This window comes from Rhipicephalus microplus, chromosome 8 (genome assembly GCF_043290135.1).
Source record: "Rhipicephalus microplus isolate Deutch F79 chromosome 8, USDA_Rmic, whole genome shotgun sequence".
Classification (NCBI taxonomy): domain Eukaryota; kingdom Metazoa; phylum Arthropoda; class Arachnida; order Ixodida; family Ixodidae; genus Rhipicephalus; species Rhipicephalus microplus.
This window is the reverse complement of record NC_134707.1, coordinates 92,512,006-92,537,917: the sequence shown is the minus strand read 5'-3', so window position 1 is coordinate 92,537,917 and position 25,912 is coordinate 92,512,006. Positions and strand designations below refer to the sequence as shown.

The 25,912-nt window shown below is 46.1% G+C and overlaps 1 protein-coding gene across 1 annotated transcript in view; it reads left to right on the top strand.

Moving 5' to 3' along the window:
- The window catches only part of LOC119163902 (dehydrodolichyl diphosphate synthase complex subunit DHDDS), a 67,874-nt gene that overhangs the window by 34,071 nt on the left and 7,891 nt on the right, over positions 1 to 25,912 (top strand). The window contains exons 3-4 of the mRNA XM_075870682.1: positions 12,319 to 12,461; positions 15,631 to 15,747. Of these exons, the coding sequence (XP_075726797.1) occupies positions 12,319 to 12,461; positions 15,631 to 15,747 (260 nt within the window). The remainder of the gene's footprint in view (positions 1 to 12,318; positions 12,462 to 15,630; positions 15,748 to 25,912) is intronic.

Sequence of the window (25,912 nt, the reverse complement as noted above, 5' to 3'; positions counted from 1 at the left end):
TTAAACATTCGTTGTCGAAAGTCAGACAATCGGCTTCGCAAACCTCGTGCGTTCCACTGCATTCTAGCAGAGGTGCGCACACGTTCATCGAAGAAATTCGCCATAGTGTTTAAGCATCGGAAGGGTCAGTAGTAGCGGTTCCAGCACGTTGAGGATCTGCACTGCTGTTTTCGCTCCTGGTGTGTGTAGCTCGTTGAGAATCGCACAAATAGATTTTAGTAGATGCTTCAGCATAGTTTGGCTCTTCTAAGTGTCTTGGCTATCGTTTTCCGCCCTCTTTGAAGTTGCAGCCCATGATGTGGTCTTTTTATTGCTCCGGTCGGTAGCGAAGGCCCCTCAGTATCTGAAGCATCGGCGTGCAACGCGGGCGTTGGTCCACTTTCTGCATCTTTGGGACGTGGTGCGTACAACATGGGTGTAGCGGCCTGATAATGCGCACGTGTATGTTCATCTGTTGCTGATGGTGATGCATCACTCCTATGTCCACTATGCTTCATGTGTCTGCAGTACAGCAAAACAAATTTTGGAATAGCTACATCATTGCAGTGATGTGCAGATTCTCCCAGACAATTCTGTATCTAAATTGTTTTTAGATGTTTTTAAATTCTTTACATGTACATTACACAAGTAGAAGCAGAACAGGGAAAATGTAAGATAGACCTTGTATCACAAAATATTATCCAACTCCCTTGACGATGCCCACAACAATGTTGAGAAGTCTTAGCGTCGGACATAAAGAGATAAAGGCGGCAATAGGAAACAGGTTGGTTGGTATGAGATATAGGCTTACTCTTTGTTGTAAATTTTTCAATACCTTCTTCGCTAGTGTAGATGTTTGCCCATTGTCTGCTTCAGCGCAAACAGAGCCATGCCATTCATGTGATATCAGGGAGCTTAGAGAGTGGTTCGGACTCTCTGTTTGCTCGCAGTGAGTTGAAAGAAATGACTGAGAAGGTTAAAATGTGCAAATCTAAAGCTGTGGAATTGAAAGAGGAACATGATTTTTTCAAAGAAAGGGTAGCAACTCTGAAAAAAAGCCTGAAAAGCAAGATTGTTTAATGTAAGTATGGCATTTGATTTCTAAGTTCATTTAGGATCAAAGCTTCGGTGCACCAGTTCTTATTCTATTACTAGCTTTTTTATAGTTCAAAACAGACTCCCACAGGCTCATATCAGAAAACAGGCTCCCACAAAGAGATCCAGCTACAGCAACAGTTTGCTATTCTGTTAATAAATGCGAAACATTCTTTAGCGTGCTGGCACGTCGAGCTTTTCTATCTATGTAGTCCTCTATATTTGGGTGCTCCCACAATTGGCTCTAACCTATTTAGGTGTACGTTGACCTCCAAAAATTGCAAAATTTTCAGTCCTGTTCGTTCCAAATCTATCAAAGAAAAGCATTGAAGCTGAAGAACAACGAACTAAAGAACGTGATTTCAATTCCAGGTCTCTGGAAAAGAGGAGGAAACTCGGGTTTAGCTGCACAGCTCTGCTATGCTTACACTAGTGCTCATTGTGTGCATCGACGAAAGTAACAACAGGGACACAGTTCCCTGTGCTGATCAACTGAAAATGTGGCATGTGCATGTGAAATTTTCAACTTAAGCATTCACACCACACTCTTTGGTATACTACTTCTATATGTGTTTGTTTGTGTAATTTTTTTTGCGAAAAAAATGGCAGCATTATGGAAAGAGCCCCTCATTTTTTCTACATGGTGGATGCCCCGTGAGTTCAAGCAGGATATGAGCCATTAACACAATTCCAACCAAACACACCTTGATTTCTTGAAAAAGAAAGTTGATAGTTCGTACTTTCAATGCTGATTTCAGTTCCATTTCCATCTGTTGCTATAATGGGAATATGTATACGTTGTTTAGCAGAGTGATGAATTGGGCGAGTTAGTAGTTCATTATTTCTTGTGCTTCGAGATGGGGCATTACAGGGCACCACTTGCCATATAGTCCATGTCTCTCGCAGCCTCGCAATATAATGTGCGAAAAAACAAGAATACTATATTTTCCTTTTTCTTGCAGTTTCAAGGGGCCAAGGGAATTGTTATGAAAGGGGATTCAGCAAGCAAAATCTTAAAGAACAAGAAGCCAATGCTCGTTTTAAAAGACACAGCACAAGCAATTTGGGGCCGAGAAATTCTCGCCACGAAGAGTGCGACAGGAACAGCGCTGCCGCGCAAGAAGGTCATTGTAAAATGCAGCGAAATAGCTTCTTACACCAGGGAAGGTCGCCGTCGTTTCAGGTGGCTTCTAAGGAAACATCATCTAGCTGTTGCTTCTAGTGGCAATTCCACCGGCAGTTTAGATATTAGAAACTGTGGTGAATTGTTCATTTCCATTCAAGCTTGTGCTTGGCTTATTGTTACAGCTGTTCCAACATACCTGAAAATTGAAGGCATTTCAAGTCTCAAGTCCCCCAGAGCCGTCAAGTGCACCGATTAGCAAAAATGCACGTTAATCAAGGAAGACTATGTTAGCGGCTCACCCTTCAGCCTAGAGGACGCAATAAAGAGTGCTCTACAGTCCACCACGCATTCGCTTCCAGTGAGTTCACATTGAAGTGATATGGACATTAATCTCGAGAAACTCGGAGCGATTCGTTGTCGTGCAGAACGAAGTTATAGACGCACGAAGTCATGATGATCTGACAGTGGCCGGACGCACACAAAATAAAATACAGCGTCACTTGGACAAGTTGGATAAGCGACGATGGGTATCTTTTTATGAGTCTTTGGATCCCAGACAGCCTCTGTTACTGATCTGGAAAACTGTCTGGGGTCCTTGTACAACCATTACTCAGTGCTACCCATATAATTCTAGTGCACTTCATTTACGCTGCGAAGTGATTGATGTCGCAGATTATTTCTGTCGAAGGATTTCCAGCGGGGCGAATTTAACTGGGACGAAGAAGCCCAACTTTTCTGTATCTTCACGTAATCTCCGAATGGCGTGTTCGTTTTCAATGGAAGAACTCAATGCTGCGCTTGCTTTGAGTAGACGTTCTTCAGCGCCAGGACCTGACGGCGTCACTTACCGCGCTCTGTGTCTTCTAAGAGATAAACCTCGGAAGGCACTCTTGCTGCTATACAACGACAACTGACAAACTGGCATGGTTCCACAGGAATGGAATTCAAGTCACCTGATTCTAATTCTCAAAGATGGCAAGTCACCTTTGGACGTTGCCTCCTAGCGCCCGTTATGCCCTCGCCAGCTGTGTGGAAAAAATCATCAAAAAAATGATTTTAACGCTTCTAGAATGGTACTAAGAGTTCCACGAAGTATATCTATATGACATGTCTGAGTTCAGACGAGGCCGCTCATCAATTGACAATGTAATTGACTTGGTGGCATATCTAGAGTACCAGAAGGCCTGCAAACGGTTATCTACTGCTCTGTTTCTTGACGTAAAAGGGGTATACGACAATGTCACCCACGAAGCCATTCTCAGTGCATTAGAAGGAGTGAGACTTGGTAGCAAGATATATATGTGTGTTCAGAGCAACCTAAAAAATATATCTTTTCACATGCCGACAGAGATTGTCCCGACGCCCGAGTATTACTGTAGCCGAGGAGTCTCGAAAGGCGGAGTGCTAAGCCCGACGCTGTTCAACCTAACACTCATAGAACTAGTTGGGAAGCAACCAAGAAGTGTACGACTTTCCACGTATGCTGATGACATCTGTGTGTGGACATCAGGTGTGACTCGACTTTAACTTCGCGCTCGACTTCAGAAGGCAGTATCAGTGACATCACACACCTACGCAAACAAGGGCTCGAAATCGCAAGTAGAAAGTGTGCAGTCGTGGCCTTCAGCAGAAAGCCAGTGTACACTTACGGCATATCAATTAACGGGCAGTTGGTGTCATGCAACCAGAGCCACAGGTTCTTGGGAGTCATAATAGACTGACAGCTGTCTTAGAACCCACAAGTAAACTACGTGAAAAAGCGGCTCACCGCCATTTGCCGGGAAAAGTTGGGGAGTGTCTGTCGAGTATATGTTACAGCTGTACAAGGTATTATTTATTGAATTCCTGTGGTACAGCCTACCTGTAATATCTAACACCTGCCAAACGAACCTGCACACAATACAAAATATTCAAGCCCAGGCACTTAGGATATATGCCTTGGTTTACCCCACTGCGCATCGACACCTCCAACAACTGCCATTGCACAGGACTACACGATCAGGACGCACTTCACCATTGAAACGGTGCGTACGTACTTCAGGAAAAATGCTAGGAATCCTTCCCGCCACTTGGCAACCCTCGCTACTGAGAGGCCCCGCATGAAATTTAGTGCAATTGTCTATCCACGTCGTGTGTCGTTTACGTCAGGTTTGCGCCTGCTGAGAAGCTGGTGTATCCTCCGTGGTGCCTGACACTTCCGCAAGTACGTCTTTTAATTCCAGAAATACAGAAAAAAATGAAATTTGCCTTTGTCAGCCCTAAAACTATTGAGCTTGCACCTCCTGCACGAAATGTACAATAACCATGTGCACATATATACCAATGGTTCCACGGACCCGAGCTAACGGGGGAGTTTCGGCTCCCTCCCACGCCTAGCCGTGCGTGGCTTTGCCGTGTCCGGGGAAAAGGGGATCCTGGGGGTTGAGCCAATGCTGGGTGATTGGACCTTTAAGGCCCCCCGGCAGAGGCAACACACCCCTTTGGCCCCGGCTTCACGTAGACGGCACCCCTGGGCTGACCCACCCAGGGGAAATCGGCAGTCGCCTTTTCCTATCTCTCTCTTCCTACATCTTAGTCTTTTCTCGTCTTTAAATCTATCCTGTCTTCTTCTCTCTTCTGTTTACTTCCAAATTTCCTGGCGGCAAGGGTTAACCTTGTGTAATTACTCAACCTTGAGTAGTTATATTTGGTTATAGTGGCAATGTACGGCTGGCGTCTGCAGCCTTATGCTATTAAGTGCTTCAGCGTCCCCTGGTTGGACTCCATGGTGGGTAGTCGCCATTGCTGCCGAAAAAAAACTACACTACTATGGGAACACCTGCATTTCCCCGTCTACTAGATCGTCCTCCACCTAAGAGGGGACGCACCGATGACATCTCAATTTTCAGCCAACCCAGACAATGTTTCCCCAAATTCCATGTTGTGCACAGCGAAAACCCAACAAAACAAGCCAGAGTCATATCTCCATTTCTTGTTGCTAAATCTCTGACTGAGGTCTTTGGCCCAGGATACAAGGTTACAAAAATGGCTAGCGGAGACCTTCTCTTTGAGCTGCCGGAAAAACACCACTATGAAAAAATTGGCAGTCTCGTAGCATTTGGTAACATCCCAGTATCTGTTTCACCTCATAGATCAATGAACACCTCACGCGGAGTTGTTTCAGAAGCAGACCTTCTTGAAATGTCTGAACAGGAACTGCTTGAAGGGTGGAAAGAGCAAAATGTCACAGATGTGAAACGAATCGTCATCAGACGAGAAAACAAAGAAATACCTACCAAACATTTAATACTCACCTTCGCATCTAGCACACTGCCTTCATCTGTAGACACAGGCTACATCAAACTATCTGTCTGTCCCTACATTCCCAATCCAAGACGGTGTTTCAAATGTCAACGATTTGGTCATGGTTCGCAGAACTGCCGGGGTCAGGAAACTTGTGCAAGATGTGGTGGCCGCGGCCACCCATCTGATAACTGTGTTACCACGCCCCACTGCGTGAATTGTGACGGGGAACACGCCGCGTATTCGCGTTCGTGTCCTAACTGGAAGAAAGAAAAAGAAATCATCACTCTTAAAGTCAAAGAAAACATCACATTCAAAGAAGCAAGACGAAGAGTGTCGCCATTTTACGGCGCAACATATGCTGATGCGGCGCGTCAGGGGGCAACGCCGCACCAGCCCTCGCCACCCCTTCGGCCTGCGCAGAGCGAGCCGTCGGCTGTGGCACCTGCCCCCAAGGCGGCTGTAGCCCAGGCTACACCGCCTACTCCCAAACAGAGACCGGAGACTCCAGAGTCTTCAGGTCTCAAGGCCTCCCCTCACCAGGCGAGGCCCAAAATCCAAACTAACAGCCCGCACGTGCGGGCATCCAGTGCCTCCGAGGAGGCAATAGATACGTCGGCACCCGTGGTGCCGAAAGAGCGGCGTGGCTCCTTGGAGCGCGCCAAGAAAACAAAAAAGCAAATAACAGGGCCTGGTGACGGCCCTGTTAAGTGAACTCAAACTCCCCGTCTAAACAGCCACTCGCTTTTCGTACACACAGCATTATTTTACATTCACCATGAACACTTGAATTATACAATGGAACGTCAGGGGCCTTCTCAGAAACCTTGACGACATCCAAGAACTCCTACACGAACACTCACCAAAAGTGCTGTGTGTACAAGAAACACACCTTAATTCAAAACACACAAATTTTCTTCGCAAATACGTTATTTTTCGAAAGGACCGTGATGATGCCATGACATCATCCGGAGGTGTTGCCATCATAGTGAATCAAGGAATTGCATGCACACACTTACAACTCCAAACATCCCTTGAGGCAGTGGCTGTTCGAGCGGTTCTTTTTGATAAACTAATCACAATCTGCACTATTTACATCCCTCCTAGCTATCAGCTGCAAAAACGTGATTTACACTCTTTAATTGATGAACTTCCGGAGCCTTATGTTCTCCTTGGAGACTTCAATGCGCATAGCAGGCTATGGGGAGACTCTCGTTGCGACGCGCGAGGTCGACTGATTGAACAATTCCTTCTCTCGTCGAACGCATGTCTCCTAAATAGAAAAGAACCAACCTATTATAATCTTGCACATAACACCTACTCCTCCATAGACCTAAGCATAGTGTCTCCATCTCTTGTGCCTCTACTCCAGTGGAAAGTCGTCAGTAATCTGTACGGAAGTGACCACTTTCCCGTAGTTTTGAGCACAACTACAGCAACTGAGTGTACACCCCGTGTTCCCAAATGGCTCATAAACAGAGCCGACTGGGAACCGTTTCATACCATCGCTCGTATAGATTGGAGTGACATATGTACTTTAAGCATTGATGTTGCTGTCGACTACTTCACAGCTTTTTTGATTGATGCTGCAACAAAATGCATCCCACAAACAAATGGGCACCCAGGAAAACGGCGTGTGCCATGGTGGAACTCTGAATGCCGAAACGCGCGCAAACAGCAAAACAGAGGTTGGAGGCTGCTTCGGAACTCACCAACAGCCGAAAATCATGACACCTTCAAGAAAATAAAGTCTCAAAGCAGGAGAACGCGTCGGCAGGCCAGAAGAGAAAGCTGGCAGAAGTTTTTGTCAGGGATCAATTCATACACACAGGAGGCTAAAGTCTGGAACATGGTCGGTAGGATAGCAGGAAAACAAGTACACACACTTCCACTCGTGGATACTCGGGGTGATACCTTGGAAGATCAGGCAAACTTCCTCGGTGCACACTTCGAACAGGTGTCCAGCTCATCCCACTATACTGACACTTTCCAAAAATACAGAAAAAGAATAGAAAAGCAGAAACTTGAACTCAAATGCACTAGATCCGAGGCATATAACCAAGCTTTCAGTCTAGCTGAGCTGCAAATGTCTCTAAACTCCTGCAGTACTTCTGCCCCAGGTTCTGACCGTGTGGTGTATGAAATGTTAAAAAAACCTACCAATCGAAACACGAAAAACCTTACTTTGTTTGTACAATGCTATCTGGTTTTCTGGCGCTATCCCTACCTCCTGGAAAGAGGCTATTATTATTCCCATTTTGAAAGAGGGCAAAGACCCTTCTTTACCCTCGAGTTATAGGCCTATAGCACTTACAAGCTGCTTGTGCAAAGTCTTCGAAAAAATGATAAACTGCCGACTTGTACATTTCCTTGAAACAAATAATTTGCTCGACCCATTTCAGTGCGGGTTTCGAGAAAGTAGATCCACCACAGACCACCTTGTTCGTATCGAGGCACAGATCAGGGACGCCTTCGTCCATAAACAATATTTTCTCTCTGTATTCCTCGATATCGAAAAGGCTTATGATACTACATGGCGTTTCGGAATTCTAAGAGACCTGTCCCACCTTGGCGTGCGCGGAAGAATGTTCCACATAATCGAAAGTTACCTGTCAAACCGGACATTCCGTGTCCGAGTGGGCACGGCTCTTTCCCAAACATTCGTCCAGGAAACAGGCGTGCCACAAGGTGGTGTACTTAGCTGCACACTTTTTCTCATCAAGATGAATTCCTTGCACTTGTCCATCCCCCGCAATATGTTTTATTGTACATAAGTCGACGACGTCCAGCTTGGCTTTAGATCTTGCAACCTGGTAATGTGTGAGCGAAAGGTTCAGTTAGGTTTAAACAAGGTCTCCAAATGGGCAGAGGAAAACGGATTCCGACTGAACCCACTAAAGAGCACGTGTGTCTTGTTCTCCCGAAAGAGAGGCATGTACTCAGAACCTGACATTGAATTGAACGGTCAACGTCTGTCTGTCAATGTGGAGCATAAATTCTTAGGATTAATCTTGGACAACAAGTTGACCTTTGTACCGCACATCAAGTATCTAAAAACAAAATGTTTAAAAGTCATGAATGTTTTAAAAGTGTTGTCACGTTTTACGTGGGGTAGTGACAGGCAATGTCTCATGAGTCTGTATCGAAGCCTCATTCTCACCCGCTTAGATTATGGGGCCATTGAGTATCAGTCTGCAACACAAAGTGCTTTGAAGATGCTGGACCCCGTGCACCATTTGGGCATCCGCCTTTCTACGGGTGCTTTTCGCACCAGCCCCGTAGAAAGCCTTTATGTTGAGTCGAATGAGTGGTCGCTTCACCTGCAGAGGACTTACATGTCCTTTGTTTATTTCCTTAAGGTGAAAGCAGATAAGAAGCACCCCTCATACTCCACTATTATTGATTTGTCGAGCTCCATTCTGTTTCAAAACAGGCCTTCGATGAGGCAGCCCTTCTCAGTTCGCCTGAAAAGTCTAGCTGAGGAAACTGGAGTCTCACTTGAACATAGTTTAGTGGCTCCTGTAGCATATCTGCCACCGTAGCAGTGGCAGACTATAGACTGTGATGTGTCCTTTCTTGAAGTTACAAAACATGCGCCTATTGCCCATATCCGAACATACTTCCTGGAACTTCAACACAAATACACACGTCCTGAGTTCTTTACAGATGCCTCCAAGTCTAACTCCTCTGTGTCCTACGCTGCTGTCGGCCCATCCTTTTCGGATGCTGGCCCTCTACATCCAGGCACAAGTATCTTCACAGCGGAAGCCTACGCGATACTTGTGGCGGCTAAACACATCAAGCAATTACAAATACAAAAAGCAGTAATTTATACAGACTCCCTCAGTGTAGTAACGGCTCTGCACACTCTTAAAAAACACAAAAACCCAGTCTTTGTCTCACTTTACTCCATTTTATGCACACTATACACACTCAAACAACATGTTGTGGTGTGCTGGGTGCCAGGGCACCGTGAGATTCAAGGCAACGTGAGGGCGGATCAGCTCGCTGCATCCGTCCACAAAAGCACTGCCCCTACACCCATATCAATCCCGGCCGTTGATCTTAGACCGTCTCTCAAACGAAACCTCAGAGTATACTGGCAGAGCAAGTGGGATACACACACACAAAACAAACTACACGTTATTAAGCCACACCTTGGTCATTGGCTGCCTGTATCGAAATCGCGTCATACAGAGGTAATACTAACGAGACTCAGAATAGGACACACATACACGACACACACACACCTTTTGTCCGGTGGCGATCCACCATTGTGTGACAGATGTGGTGAAGTATTGACAGTCCTTCACATTTTAATTGAGTGCAAACAATTGGACACTGTAAGAAAACAACACTTTCCATTACCCTACCGACAACATATACCTTTGCACCCTGCAATGTTCGTCGGTAGGGAACCGCTTTTTAGTCACAAAGCATTGTTAGCGTTTTTTAAAGAAATTCACAGTTTTCACATCATCTACCCGGGCATCCCGTAGCTTGACCTCTCCAGAGAGGTTTTTGCTGCGGTGGTTACACAAGAAAGCACTTGCCTCACGGCCCTTGGACGCAAGGGTATGAACAAGTGAGGCACTTGTGCTAATGCCATACATATCCACCATCGTCTTTTATTATCACCAACTTTTGTGATCTCTTCACACCGCACACACCTTTCACGACATGGACATGATTTTATTACTTGTATGTTTTTACCCGCCTTACCGCGAGGAATTTTATGGCCCTTATACAGCCGCTTATCACAATCATTGTCCATGTTTTTAGTAAGATGAACTGGCGCTCTTTGGCCGTGAAATGGCCCTTGCGCCATAAAACATCAAACATCATCATATATACCAATGGTTCAACCACCGCATCTGGTTCTGGTGGTGGGGTGGAGATTCCAGCTAGCGGAATCATTCTGTGAATCAAGCTGTCACACGTCACTACGTCAACGGCGGCAGAGCTTGCGGATTTGCGTGGCGCCATAGAGTATATGAAATCCCAGAGACCGTGCATATGGGTTGTGTTTTCTGACTCGAAACCGGCCTTACAAAGCATGCACTCAGTCTTTCGACGAGGTCGCCATGAAAAGTTAACTTACGAGGTTGTCAAGCTCCTTCACCACGTCATAGAAACAGGCAGCGAGATAAATTTTTAGGGGCTACCTGGCCATTGTGGGATCAGCGGCAATGATTCTGCTGACAACGCGGCTCGCACATCGTACCAAGAAGAACACACCTTTCCGATTCCTTTGTCAAGGACAAACGTTGCAAAGCAACTTCGTCACCTGGCACGTAGTATGTGTCTGCTGAAGTGGAACACCCCAAACAAAAGATAGCTTCAAATATGCCAAACTTGGTGTTACGTCGCGTCAATGAATGATGAAGGTATATGACTGGTGGAAACATAATAATGATGAAATGCGTGTCATGTAACAACCTGACTTCATGCTGCGCTCAGGATGCGCTCGCGGCCGTTTCGCTAGCTTCAAGTGTGCCAAATGTGGTATTACGTCATGTCAATGAATGACGAAAGTTTGTGGCTGGTGCAAACATGATAATCGTGAGATGCGTGCCATGTAACAACGTGACTACTTGCTACGCTCATGATGCGCTCGCGGCCGTTTCGCTGGCTTCTATAGTGCCACATTGGGTATCAGGGGACGTGAATAGATGGCGAAGGTAAATGACAAGTTCAAACATGATAATCTTGACTTAAAAGTCATGAACGGCATAATTATTCTCTGCCTCATAACTTTGGGCTGATTTTATTGTGAGATATCAGCCTTCCTCATTCGTGCTTCGCATATCGTCAATTTCCACTGTACGTTAGATCTGCCTATTTTTCGCTAGAATAAATGGCACTGTTTACAGGCACTGCTCGATCTTTCTAGGCGTATTTGTCCTGAAGACACCATTCGCCTACGAGCGAAATTTTCGAATTTCGCAATTTTCCCAGGACCCATACATGCTAAAGCCATATGAACTGCCACCCCCCTCCCACCTGCCTGGTTCTATTTCCATGCACCAATCTCAGGACACAATATGGCTGTCATGTTTCTGTTCTGCTTGAGAAATAACTGTCAGGAGCCCCCACTCCCGCACCCACACACACACTTTCACTCGTGCATAGTACATGCGACAGGGGAGACAAAGTTGTCAATTTCGACTTCAATCAGAGTACCAGATCCTGAGAAAGAACCTTAAAATTCATATCCCGTCACTCCGAGCATGGTGACAGAGCTAATAAACTTTAGTGTACCGGAGATGGTGTGCTGGAGATGGTGTACCGTGGCCGCGGCTGCTCGGTCTTCTGGAACCCTGCCAGCACAAGCGGCACGTCATACCTCGCCTAGGATGGCTAGCTCACACTTCGCACATTTATGGCGCCAAAGGCCTAGAGGGCTTGTTATAGGGATTGTCATAAAAATATTCTCGTTCGCTCGCCCAAAAGTTCTGATATACCTTACCATTGGAAGTGGGTCCGTCTAAAATCATGTATGCTAGGTTCATGACTAAAATGCACAGTTCCGTTTCCAAATATATGCAATAGATATGACTCACACTCGCTGCTTTCTCGTTACATTCAGTATGACTACTCGTTGTGTCACTTATTTGAAGCCCCTATAGATTGAAACATAGGTTGCGGTGAATTTGCTTTTTGCTTGACTGGAAAAGGCTCCGAACATGATTATTACGATACTACAACCATACGTGCTGTGATTTTAGAGATTTATCATACTTACTACTGTCGTCGAAATACGTAAAGTATAGTTCAAACTGCATTTCTTTGGTGTTGCGCTACCTGTTATCGCTCATACATTTCGATTTCTACAGACATGGCACCATATGTCAGCCCTGGGCATCACCGAGGTCTCTGGCTTCCTGCTCCATGCTCGTAACTTCAGCCGTAACACCACTGAAATTGGCGCTGTTCTGAATGAGCTCAAGAGGTTCCTCTTCAAATCTCTTCATTCTTTGTAAGCTTTTGTTGTTTTATAAGATTTTAGTAAAATTCCAGCTAAAACAATCTCATGAAAGCTATCAATCTTGGTTACCTGCATGCGTTAGAGCAAGTAACTTCTGTTTGCAGTGAATATTTTTTTTGCCCCGAAAACATCCGCTTAATGGTCACTGTGCAGATGATCAATTTTAGTAGGCTGTGTAGAATGGAGGAATTTGTGTTACCACCTTGGCTACGGGTTTCTTTCTAGGAGTGGGCATCTGAGAGCTCCACGGTCGCAATATGAAGCAAGAACGCTGGCTTACTGCGCACTCTTTTGTAGTAGCAGTTTATGTAACTATTCTTTTGTGTGTCAGAATTCTCAGTGATCCTCGGTGGTGGCGGAGACTGTGCTCTAAGGTTTCCGGACAGTAGCTAGGGGCAGCGGTTTACGGCCAGTGCAGCGCTGCCTTGTGGCTGCCTGACGACGATGATTGGGAAGGTCTTCGAGGTGTCCAGTGCGCTTCTTTGAGGTGCTCGGTGATGTCACTTAGTCGTTTCCCGCACTCTAGACACAGCGCGTTGGCGGCGAAGGCTCTGAGTCCCAACTAGTTTTATTCGCTATAACGGTGGGTAAGGCTGGCTCCCTCGCAGTAGTAGCAGAGAAGATGGCTGTCAGAAACATATGCAATAGTGTTGCTAAGTGCACGGCATTGTCTGACGGGCTTATGACGATGCGTTGAAATGAATAGAATCACCGCTGTTCTGTCGAAGCTGCATGCTGTGAGCCGATGTGTGTTACGAATCTTTTGAAATGCTTTACTTTAGCTGTACTGAAAGCGCCAAAAAAGTCTCCTCAGTAGTCTCTGATAAATATGGTCAGCTTTGCTTATGGTAGCTAGGAGCAATGCCATCAGTTTGTAAAGTGGCGTTTGTAAAGTGTAATAAAGCAGTGGACTAGAGCACAGTGGGAGCTAAGCTTTTATTCTTACCCCGCAGCTTGGCCCACCGGATCAGGGAGAAGCTGAAAGACCATGGTTTTTTGCACTATGAAGGCCTCGTTATGAGTCTGCTTGGTATATATACATATATCAGTTGATGAGTGAGGTAGGTATGCCCCCCCCCTCGTCAAAGAGTCGGTACGCCACTGTACAGTCGACCGCAATCTGCCGACAGCAGACGCGCGCTTCGCGTTCAATTTTCAACAACGTCCGTCTCAATGTTTCTGTTTTTATTCGCTAGGCTATGTGTTCTGGCGCTGCAGTCAGACAGTAAAACTCCACTGAACGGTTTCCATACTGTTTAACCGCCGTTGTTTTTGCGGGGTGAGCCAAGTAGTGAACGTGAAGTCACTAACCCTTCTCCTATAGGAAACGTGCCGAATAGAACGGATGCGTAGAAATGAAGTTGAGTGTAAGTTTATAAAAAGTGAGTTTTATAAAAAGCGCGTTTGGAAAGTGATGACCATTTATCCAGTGGCTATGGTGAAGGTTTGCGAATATGTGGCCTAGACGCACTGGGAAGTCGCTCGACCCGTGTTGTCGCGAACTGAAGGCTCTTGGCTTTGACTCCCATTGACGGAAATTTTGAAGACGATAGTCTTTCTTGGGGACATTCGACGCAAAATTTATGATCTGCCTGTCTGTCTATACTTTTGTCTGTTTGTGTGCCCTTAAAGGTACCCTAAATGACACCAAAGTGGCCAAACGATACTCCAAATGGCCGAAGTCATCCGCAGCACCCACCGATATTGCTCGAAATTAAGCGTTCCTACTTGTGTGATTGTCAATGATAAAGCAATTATTGCACATATCTGAGGCACCATAACACGTCAATATTTTGTACGTGTGTATCTTACAAGAAAAATAGTGCTTAAGTAATTATAGGGACCGTACCATTTATCACGTTGCGCTGACCAGGAAGCGCTTGCAAGAAAAGGCAATAGTTTTCAACGCTTTGCTGAGACGATACGGCGGTGACACCTGCCCGTCATCCGATGTTCTACACCTTATCACCTCCCAGACAGGAGTGCAGGGTGCTCGCACTGAGTTTTCCAAGATAACTGCCACATGGTGCTCATGTCGCACGTGTGACATGACTTGATGCACTCGCTCGCCTCCAATACACACTAGACCTTTTTGAAAGAGGGTGCCCCTAGTGCCACGGACGTGAACTGCAGTCTGCCGCCATTGTGATGGCACCGCAGCAGACGACGAAAGCTCTGTTTCTCAGTGACGCTGATGCGCGTTGAATGCAGGGCACACAGACACCTTTTGCATTCCTGCAGGACGCGGACCGCATCGGGAGGGAGCGCCGATGAGAGTCTTTTGCGGGCCGGATCCATGCATTGTCAGTCATACCAAGCCAAACTGCTCGTCCAACCTGTTGAAGATTACAAAATGTTGCTCATTGGGCTGCGGAAGCATCTCAAAATACTTATCGGAGTTTACTAGGAGCTCGTTCAAGCTAGAAAGCGGTGCGATATCAGCGGATAATACGGAGAACTGGCCGCGAACGCAAACATCACAGCACTCACACATTTGACGGCTCGCTTTCCATGCCCTCATGATGGCGCTAGCTATCCCACGCTCTTTTGCGAAGCGAAACTGACGAAAAGCTCACAGTCAGGTGGCGTATATATGAAAAGGATCCACACCATTCACCAAGTTTCTTGCGCAGAACATCAAATAAACGTTTTGTTCACTCTCTCCTGACGCTAGACTATCGTCTTTCGACGACATGTGCTGTGTAACATGCAGATACGCAGCCAATGTTTTTTATATAATTTATAAGTGTATGTATTTTTTCGACGTCACTTTTGTGATAGAAATACGTGTGTCTAGAAAAAGTGTTCAACGAGTCAGAGTACTTTGTATTCTACTATAGGAGAGCAGAAAGTCATCCCGCTATCAGTGACTAAGTCGTCTAACCAACCAGCTAAGAAGTGTAATGCGCAATATTTAACACGCGATTGACATCTTGGCGGATGCTGGCATAAACATCTTCGTGTTAAATAACATTGCTTTGGCTCACATACAACGCAGTTCACATACAATGTTTAGGTAGTTGGACCGGTCTTTGTTAGAATAATCTGACGAGTGCCGGTTAATCTGCCAAACTCAAACAAAAAAACATTTAGTTATTGAACGTGTGCCTTTCTTTTTAATTCAGCGCGCAATACGTTTTCACGTTGTTTTCTTTTATAGAGACATCTTCAGTCGGCAAAACTTCAAAGTCAGCACAGCAGGAAATCTTGACCTGGTATGCAAGGATTTGCGACAAAATATGGCACGAATTGAGACCAACACCATTGCCGAAAGCAGGTAAACGAACATGATTGATCCCTCCATCCTGGGAATCGGTATAACACGAAAGTAAAACATCTCCTTACAGAAAGCAGTTTATTGCTTGTTGTACATTATTATAATAGAGCTTATGTGATGCCTCTGCGTTTTAGACAGCTAAATTCAAGCGCCATTTCTTGTAAATACATCCACGTTGACGCTTACCGATACATCCCCATCCCGACTACTAACGTCCGTGAATAATGACTCAATATTGAATAATGATGCCCGATATAGTTCTAGTAGTTAAAGGTGACAGCGAAACCAAATAAAGCAGAGTGACAGCCAGAGGAGTGCGACTTATTGTAGGCCAAACGTGCCCTAACGTCGGCTGCTCATGACATGTTCGAATTAGTGATTGCCACTGCCCGATTTAAGGGAAACGCAACGCGCATAGTGACTTTCCTTTTGTCCGGCCATGATTTCTCGCGTGGCGAGTGTAAGCGGGCAACGCAAAATTACAACCAGACCAAGCAAGCGCGTTGCTTTGCATGCTTGGTATACCACAGAACTATTTTTGGTATGAATGAATGGATGCTTTTAGTCACACCAACTTTTTGGGCAAGGTCACCACCTGGCAGAATTTTATTGTGTTCACAAAACTCCGATTCTATTGAAAACGCGTCAATTAGGACGGACACGGACAAAACGATGCATTGAAAGCATTTCAGAACTAATCCTGGATTCCATGGTAATGATGCTATGATGCACTTTACCAAGAGTACCGTGAGAGGGCAGTGGTATATGTAAAAGGCCTGCTTTTAAATCCTACAAAGTATGTTATGGTAGTGCAGGGAATAGCATACCCTGCAAATGTTATCGCCTACCGAGATATTGTGGGTTCGACGGCCGTTGACGGAACTTGGTCATCTGAAAGTTATCTTTAGACGTCATTTCCATGACGGAAGTACGTCATTGAAAGCTTAAAGGACCCCCAGCATATAACGGCTTCGTGATAAAAATTGTCTGAAATTTCCTCCTCCCTGTTAGGTATGTGAATCACGGTGTATTCTTTGATGAACTATAAAGTAAGAGGAGAACTCGGATGTCTCTCCACCAATGAATGTACTCGCCGATATTTATTGGTCGTCCCTTCTGCGGCATAGGTGAGAAATTACGAAGCCGAAACACCCACTGCGCAACCACTCCGATCAATTCTATGTTGAAGTGAAAAAAAGCAGGGAAGAGAGACACGAGAGAGATTAATTAAAGCCAAGTATACATGTTTGCACTTTGGAGAAAGCTTTAGCCATGGTAACCTAAAGGTTAAGCAAAGCATTCAATTATTACAGCTTGGAATTCTATATCTCCCTTCAAAGCTAACTCCCTTCAAAAAATTACATCTCCCGCTCAAGGAAACCATGAGTAGAAGCGAAACAGTGGGAGCTAACTCTCACACTGCTGGCGGCTATTTCTCGGGCCCTCATAGCGGTGTTGCGCAAGACAGAAACCTCAGAAAGCTCAAAGCACGCAGTGCTGGACCGATCTTTTCTACGAGGACATGCCAATCACTGTTAACGGGAAATGAGAGGCAGAGCCTGCGTGCCATGACAGTTTTCTACCAAGCCACGCCGCTGCTTGAAACTCACTTATAAACTAGCCTTTTAAACACTTCATGTGGAGAAAGTATTCGTGGTAATATAAGTCATTAAGCGTTTTAGAACAGCAGAACAACCAGGCGTCCTACAATTCGAATTGCGCAACGATTGAATCCTACATTGCTCCGAGCCATTACAGAATCTTGTTCTTGATCCCCTATTAACTGTCGGCTATACCGACTTCAGGCATAGCTCGTCATCCTAGTCAGCCACTGCACATATTCTTGCAAATAATGCCTCGGAAAACAGGGAATACCAAGCTTCCCCAAAGTGTGATGAAGAATAGCTCAGTGAAAGGCGGCCTACTACAGAAAATTTATGATTATTTATGTCATAGTGGGCGCCCATCTTGTGTGCACCCATCTTGTGGCCCAAAGAGTGTTTAGAAGAGGCTGCGAAAGGCCGCGCTTCCGGCTTTTGCTGTGACTGTGCTGGGCGTTGCACGCAGTCCTAGTGTTTTTTCTGTTTTCTGCTTTTCCCATGGAAAACACGCACCGACAGGATTGGCAGAAACAATTCATTCGCACACCACATTTTTTTCAAGAGAGACGATTATTCAGTTTTTATTTATTACGTAGTTTATGATCGCTACATAGTCCTCCGCGTCGCAGTAAGTTGTGATCGCTGAAGCGCACTCAACCAAAAACACCTGCTGTAGTTTTTCGTTCAAAGCTTCACTACATACTCAATTACGCATGGTAGGACAGCCTACAATGATTAGTGAAGGTGAATGATTCTGCAACAAGACAAAATAGACAAGTCCTCTCCGCTGCTATAATTCTTCGAATACGAGGCTATGCATTGTGTGTTTTAGCCAACAAGAACTCCTGTAAAATTTTATCATCTTGAGAATAGTAGCAATCTGACTTAGCGTATGTATAATGAATACAATCCGTCGTAAGGTGACAAATCAGCTTTGCCCATTAGGTAATGCTCATCTAAGGTTTCCTGTCAAATATCCCACTACAAAGTCTCCGTGAGAGTTGAACCATCGCGCGAGAGGACATATTGGTAGCGAGAGTATGTTAAACACAATACTGATGTTTTGCAGGACTGGATTGTAATGACAATTATTGGCGGTAATTGCAAGCAATGGCGCTGAATGGCGCTCCTAGGTTTATATGCACAAGTATACCCTAAATTGTTGATGGGGGAATGACTACAAGCGTAGCACAGTGGTGCATCAGGTGCGTGCGTCGAGCAGAACAGGCTCGGATCCAGCCGGTGTCTGGTTATCTTTTAATTCAATTTTATTTGTACAGTTTTACACTACATGAGCTCGTAGGAGCATCCGCTATACTTTCCTTGACATATAATCTTCGTTCTCATCAATGCACTTGTAGCACCTGCTCGGAAAAAATGGAAGTTCTTTATCTGTCCTAACACTAATTCCATTGAATATGACCGGAACCCAATGCATCAGGGGCTAATATTCGCCTTCTGATGGGCACCTCCATGACTGTGATGAGTGAAGTGGCCGTGCGTGATCGTGAACATAAAATTGTGTTTGAAGTGCGCGCCGCAGAGACAGTCGAAGAAGACGACGCAGGAAAATCAGGGCAGTGGGGTGTGCGAAGAAGAAGAAGGAGTGGGGCAGACGTGGCTGGAAGGAAGAAGCAAGGTTGAAGAACCAGGGCGTTGGAGCAGTGACCCGTCGGGTTGCGGACTCGAGGTCTCAGCGGGCTCCCACCTGGGGCCATACCAGCCGTCCTTGCAGTTCGGGCCTGGCGTGGACGAAACGTCGCCAGGACGTTTCCGTCAGGCGAGACCGGCACCTACGGCAGCGAGCGCAAGCCAGCGTTCGAGATAGGCATGGCAAACGCCATGCGTGCTCCAGGTCAACGACCTCTGCAGTGAGCCGCGTTCTTGGCCGCGGCTGTCATTGGACTCACCAGGCTACCCTAGCGTTGGCCATCCCTTCCCAGCGTTGAGTTTGCCGCCGGGACTTGACCACCGCCTTCCTCTCCGGTGAACTCTTTCTGTTTTATGCCCTTGTGACTCTCACACCAGCATTCCCAGCATGTTATATTTTTTCCCTTTATTTATTATTACACCTTTCATGTCTTTTGTAATTACATTTTTTATGTGATTGCATAAACGCCCTCGTTACTGCCCGATGACGATTGAGTCATCGCAGGTTTCCGTACAGAAACACGAGCGTCTCGTCTAGAGCTTTGTCTCTCTATACAGCTCGTTACATTGGCGTCCAAGGCGACAGGACAAGGCCGTTTATTGCATTAATAGTTACTGTTCCCTGGGTACATTTTGCTAGAAAAAAAAGACAGATCAAAGATGAGTTCAGATTTAACGGCACTGGCGTTGCGCATGGGGCTAGAGGGAGCTGAGGTAAGGGCTTGGGTAGAAGAACGGGAGTCTCGAGCTCGAGAAGAGAGGGCTGCAGAACGTGATGCAAGGAAAGAGAAGATGGAGCAGATGGAGTTAGAACGGCGACTTCAGGAGGAATACCAGAAGACTATACAGTTGCGTCTTCAACTCGCTCAGGCTGAAGGCGTTAGAGAGTCAGTGGTGGCTGACCAAGACCGACCAGTTCGAGCATCTCCTACCTTTAATCCTCGCAATTTCATGCCAGAGTTTAACGAGAACCGGGACGACTTAGACGCATACTTAAAAAGGTTTGAGAATGTTGCTACCGGTCAAGAATGGCCAAAAGACAAGTGGGCCACGGCCCTAAGTTTGTGTTTGAGCGGGGAGGCTCTCAAGGTCTTTGGTCGTCTGTCGCCAGAAGAGGCTCTCGATTATGACAAAACCAAGTTGGCGCTACTGCAGCGATTTCGTTTCACGGCGGAGGGATACCGTGAAAAATTCCGTCACAGCAAGCCACAAGAGGGTGAAACGGGCGTACAGTACGCAACGAGGCTAACAAGCTTCTTCGACAGATGGGTTGAGATGTCGAAAACGGAAAAGGAATACTTATCAGTTCGGAATCTCATAGTAGCGGAGCAATTTATAAACAACTGTCATGATAAGGTGGCGCTATTTTTGCGAGAGAAAAACTGCCGTAAGCTTGAAGACATGGCGGAAGCGGCCGACAATTTCTTAGAAGCTCAGCGACAGTCAAACTTGCTTGTTTTCCGTGACAAAGGGGAGAACACTCCTGCAGGAAAAGGCGGTAATTCAACTTCAAAGGCTTCCACTCGCTGTTTTGTGTGTGACAAGACCGGTCACATCGCTGCAGAATGCCGCGCTCGGACAAGGCAACCTTACTGTGGGTATTGTCGTAAAACTGGGCACGACACCCAAGCGTGCACCAAGATACCCAGCACTACACGGAAAGCCTCATGTATATGGTCGCAAAGGGAGAACATTAACGAAGTCGAGCAGGTGGAGGACGAAAAAAGCGAAGAGAGTATGGCTAGTGCAGTGAATACCGAACCAAGGGTGGCGAAGCATCAGATGCCCGTGTTGCAGGGCGTGATATTCGGCAAGACTGCCTCAGTATTACGGGACACAGGAAGTAATACGATGGTTGTGCGGCGTTCCCTCATGCCAGACGGAGCACTTACGGGAACCACGGCAACATTGTTCTTGGCGGATGGAAGTAGAATTAAGGTTCCAGAGGCAAAGGTGGAAATTTTTTCACCATACTTTTCAGGCGTATGCATCGTAAAATGCATGATTTCCCCGTTATATGACATTATCGTGGGAAATGTGCCCGGATCACGTCAGGCTCACGACCCTGATACAACATGGAAAGAGAAGCTTGCTGTACCGAAATTAGAGACGGACAGCGTAGCACGTAAACGATGCAAGGAGGAAAGTCATCACTTGAACCACTTGCTGAGCGGCATCAAGAGCACAAGGTCTAAGCCAGATTCAGCCACACTCAAGGTCGACAGTTTGAAAATGACCAGAAAGGATCTCGAAACTGCGCAAGCAGAAGACAAGACCTTGGATACCTGCAGAAACAAAGTCGGACAAGTATATTATGGAAGGGGATCAACCAATTATTCGTTTACCATAGAAAGGGGGATAGTCTACCGCCATTACCGGTTATCCTCTGGCAAAGTGATAAAACAGTTGGTAGTTCCCTGCAAATTGCGCAGCCAAGTGCTTGAGATGGCGCACGAAAGTCTGATGTCAGGATATCAAGGTACGAAAAGAACCATTGATCGGATACTAGGCTCGTTCTATTGGCCTGGAGTACAGGAAGAAGCTAAAAGATATGTTCGATCTTGTGATACGTGCCAAAGAACGTACCCGAAAAGCAAAGTAGGCAAAGCACCATTTGGCCAAATGCCGTTGATTGAGACACCATTCGAGCGAGTGGCAGTTGACATTATCGGACCCTTGAAACCAGTCTCTAACAAGGGTAACCGATACATTCTGACAATGGTTGACTTTGCGACACGTTATCCAGACGCAGTGGCCCTGCCCGCGATTGATTCGGTGACTGTGACAGAGGGCCTGTTGGAAATGTTTTCACGCACTGGATTTCCCCGTGAGATTCTGTGCGATCAGGCATCTTGCTTTACGTCCGAGTTGATGAGAGAAGTCAACGCACTGCTTTCCATCAAACATCTAAGTTCGACACCCTACCACCCTATGTGCAACGGGATGGTTGAACGGTTTAATGGCACGCTGAAACAGATGCTGCGAAAACTATTTCAAGAGGATCCGAAATTATGGGATCGGCTGCTCGCGCCACTCCTTTTTGCATACCGAGAGGTACCCCAAACCAGCATGGGATTCTCGCCGTTTGAACTTATCTATGGGAGGTACGTTAGAGGCCCTCTCAGTATATTGAAGGAGCTGTGGACGGGAGAACACATCAGTGATGAAGTAAAAACAACGTATGGCTACGTCTTGGATCTTCAAGATCGTCTTGAGAAGACGTTGCAACTAGCCCATGAGAACTTGTCACAAGCGAGGAAAACTCAAAAGCAGTACTATGATCGGGGAAGCAAGAACCGTCTGTTAGAAGTGGGAGATCTTGCTTTGATCTTACTCCCTACCACGGAGAACAAGTTATTGATGCAATGGAAAGGACCTTTTCGAGTCCTTGGAAAGAAAGATAACCATGACTATTTATTGGACCTGGGACATGGCAACAAACTGTTCCACATAAATATGCTGAAGCGCTATTAAAATCTACAGCCGAGGACAACCCCTCAAACAGCATCTTTCGCGGTCATGGAAGAGGACGAGACAGACACGCCATTATCAGTCTGCAAGACTACCCAAAGCGTTGGCGTGGAAGCAATTCCTATAGCCGAGGGACTGGAAGAAGAGAAGCGTGTTGCGCTTGAAAAGATTCTAGCCGCTTATGACGATGTCTTTTCCGACATCCCCGGAAAGACAAACATTTTGGAGTGCCGCCTTCAGTTGACAACATCTGAATCTATTAACACTCCACAGTACCCTTTGCCGATAGCAATGAAGGAAGTCGTAGAGAAGGAAGTTCAAGACATGCTGAAGCATGGCGCCATCAAGAGATCGAATTCTCCTTATAATTCACCACTGGTTCTCGTCAAGAAGCCGGATAACTTTTATCGTACGTGTGTGGACTTTCGGCGTATTATTGAGATTCTAATCTCCGATGCCGAACCCATACCACGAACGGACATAATGTTCACCGAGGTCGGCACCAAGAGATATTTTTCCAAGTTCGATCTGACGAAAGGCTATTGGCAAGTCCCACTCCATCGGGCTTCAAGACCAGTCACTGCCTTCTCGACGCAGTCAGGACATTACCAATTCATGTATATGCCTTTCGGCATCAAGACGGCTTCCGCAGTGTTCACGAGATTAATGAGGACTCTTCTTCGGGGTGTGGAAAACGTAGTCCATTACATTGACGACGTTCTCGTAGCTACAGCGACATGGGTGGAGCACTTGGAGACTTTGCAGCACTTGTTGCAGCGAGTCCGTGAAGCAGGACTAACCATCAAGCCTCAGAAATGTGAAATCGCAGTGGAATCCGTCATCTTCTTGGGTCATCGGTTGGGAGGCGGAATTATTCAACCAGTAGAAAGTACAGTGGCGAAGATTGCTAACGCAACTCGACCCGAGACCAAGAGGCAGCTGCGATCGTTCCTGGGATTAGCAGGATACTACCGCGATTTAATACCCCGATATGCCGAAAAGGCCCAGCCTTTAACGGAATTAACCAAGAAAAGGAAGAAGAACAAGATCTGCTGGAACCAAGAAAGAGAAGCGGCTTTTGAGACACTGAAGCAAGCCCTCTCATCAGGACCAATAGTACGAGCTCCTGATCCGAAACGCACATTCGTACTGCGTTCGGATGCGTCTGACACCTGTATCGGGGCAGTTCTCATGCAGGACCACGATGGGGTGTTACATCCAGTGTCATACGCTAGCCGACAGCTATTGCCGCGAGAACAGAATTACTCCACCATAGAACGAGAATGTCTGGCACTAGTGTGGGCAATAGAAAAGTTTCACATCTTTGTGTACGGAACGCAGTTTGTTGTGCAAACTGATCACCAACCATTACAATATCTAGCTAAGGCCAAACACCTGAACGGCAGACTACTGAGATGGAGTCTGGCACTACAAGAGTATTCTTTTGTTATTCAGCATATTAGAGGCTCAGATAATTCAGGTGCCGATTTTATGAGTAGGCTGTAACCTAAGCTTTCACGGAAGTGTATTGCAACTGGTTTACAGTTTGTCTACATTGTATATTTCTGAACCACGTGGTTTATTCACCAGAAGAAAGCAGTCATCGTGCCATGGCTGACTACATGTTTTTTTCTTGTTTTTTATGTGTGAGGTTGTGTGAACATTTATTGTGGACATATATCACCTCTATTCACTGGTGCGGTGCAGTGGTCTTGTGCGGACACGTGGTGATTGCGACTAAGACGTGGCTAGAAAGTTTTTTTTTTAGAAAGAAAAAACTTTTTCCGAAGGAGGGGCATGTGTGATGAGTGAAGTGGCCGTGCGTGATCGTGAACAGAAAATTGTGTTTGAAGTGCGCGCCGCAGAGACAGTCGAAGAAGACGACGCAGGAAAATCAGGGCAGTGGGGTGTGCGAAGAAGAAGAAGGAGTGAGGCAGACGTGGCTGGAAGGAAGAAGCAAGGTTGAAGAACCAGGGCGTAGGAGCAGTGACCCGTCGGGTTGCGGACTCGAGGTCTCAGCGGGCTCCCACCGGGGGCCATACCAGCCGTCCTTTCAGTTCGGGCCTGGCGTGGACGAAACGTCGCCAGGACGTTTCCGTCAGGCGAGACCGGCACATACGGCAGCGAGCGCAAGCCAGCGTTCGAGATAGGCATGGCAAACGCCATGCGTGCTCCAGGTCAACGACCTCCGCAGTGAGCCGCGTTCTTGGCCGCGGCTGTCATTGGACTCACCAGGCTACCCTAGCGTTGGCCATCCCTTCCCAGCGTTGAGTTTGCCGCCGGGACTTGACCACCGCCTTCCTCTCCAGTGAACTCTTTCTGTTTTATTCCCTTGTGACTCTCACACCAGCATTCCCAGCATGTTATATTTTTTTCCTTTATTTATTTTACACCTTTCATGTCTTTTTTAAATTCATTTTTTGTGTGATTGCATAAACGGCCTCGTTACTGCCCGATGACGATTGAGTCATTGCAGGTTTCCGTACAGAAACACGAGCGTCTCGTCTAGAGCTTTGTCTCTCTATACAGCTCGTTACAATGACCGAGCATGCCAAGAAATTACAGCCACAGACCGCCACTGAAAAAAAAAATGTGTTCTTGGCAGCCACTAACATTGCCGTCCTATTTGCGTGCATAATATACCTAGACAAAGGATTCTGCATGAATATGATCAAGGCAAACTTTTTAGCTATGAACTCAGGACTGAGAAGCACTGAACGTTTTCGTTTACTTAAAAACATCTAAAGCTTGAGTATATTAGAAGCTTAATTTTGTGACTACGTTATTCCAAGTTCCTGTCATATTGAAGGAAGTATAGAACAAATCACGGTGGCATCTTTTTACTATACGTTTCAAGCAACGAAGTCAACTGTTCATTGCCTATTTATTGAAATTATGACTAAATTGAGCAGTTTTTTCAAGTCACGAATAGTACGGTGAACAAATTTTCGAAGAAGTGCTGCTGAGATAAAGGCAAAGTGTCACTTTCAGGCTCTACCAAGAAAAGTACTGTACTAGCGAAAAAAGTGAATCAACGCGAATTGTTAATAACTTCAGGTATTTTTTGTCACTTCACTAACGCCAGTTTTTGAGATCGTGAGGCATAGTGAAGGTGAAGACGAAGAATAAGAGCGCACCGAAACTTTTTAGAGTCAATTGGCAGAGGTCTAGAAATTCGATTTTCTTGGACTATGGCTTTCAACTGGCAAAAGTCTAGCATAAGCACTGACTTCGAAAACGTAACGCTGTCTGAAGCATCAAAAGTATTTCGAGTCTACCCTCGTCAGCTCCTGGTCCAGATGGAATCACAGTTCCTATGAATAGAATTTTATTCAAGCTATCCCCCGGCGACGTGCTCAATCTTGTAAACGACTCTTTAAAGACTGTCTGAATACCGTACGACTGGAAAATAGCTAAAGTAATTCCATTAATAATAAAGCAAG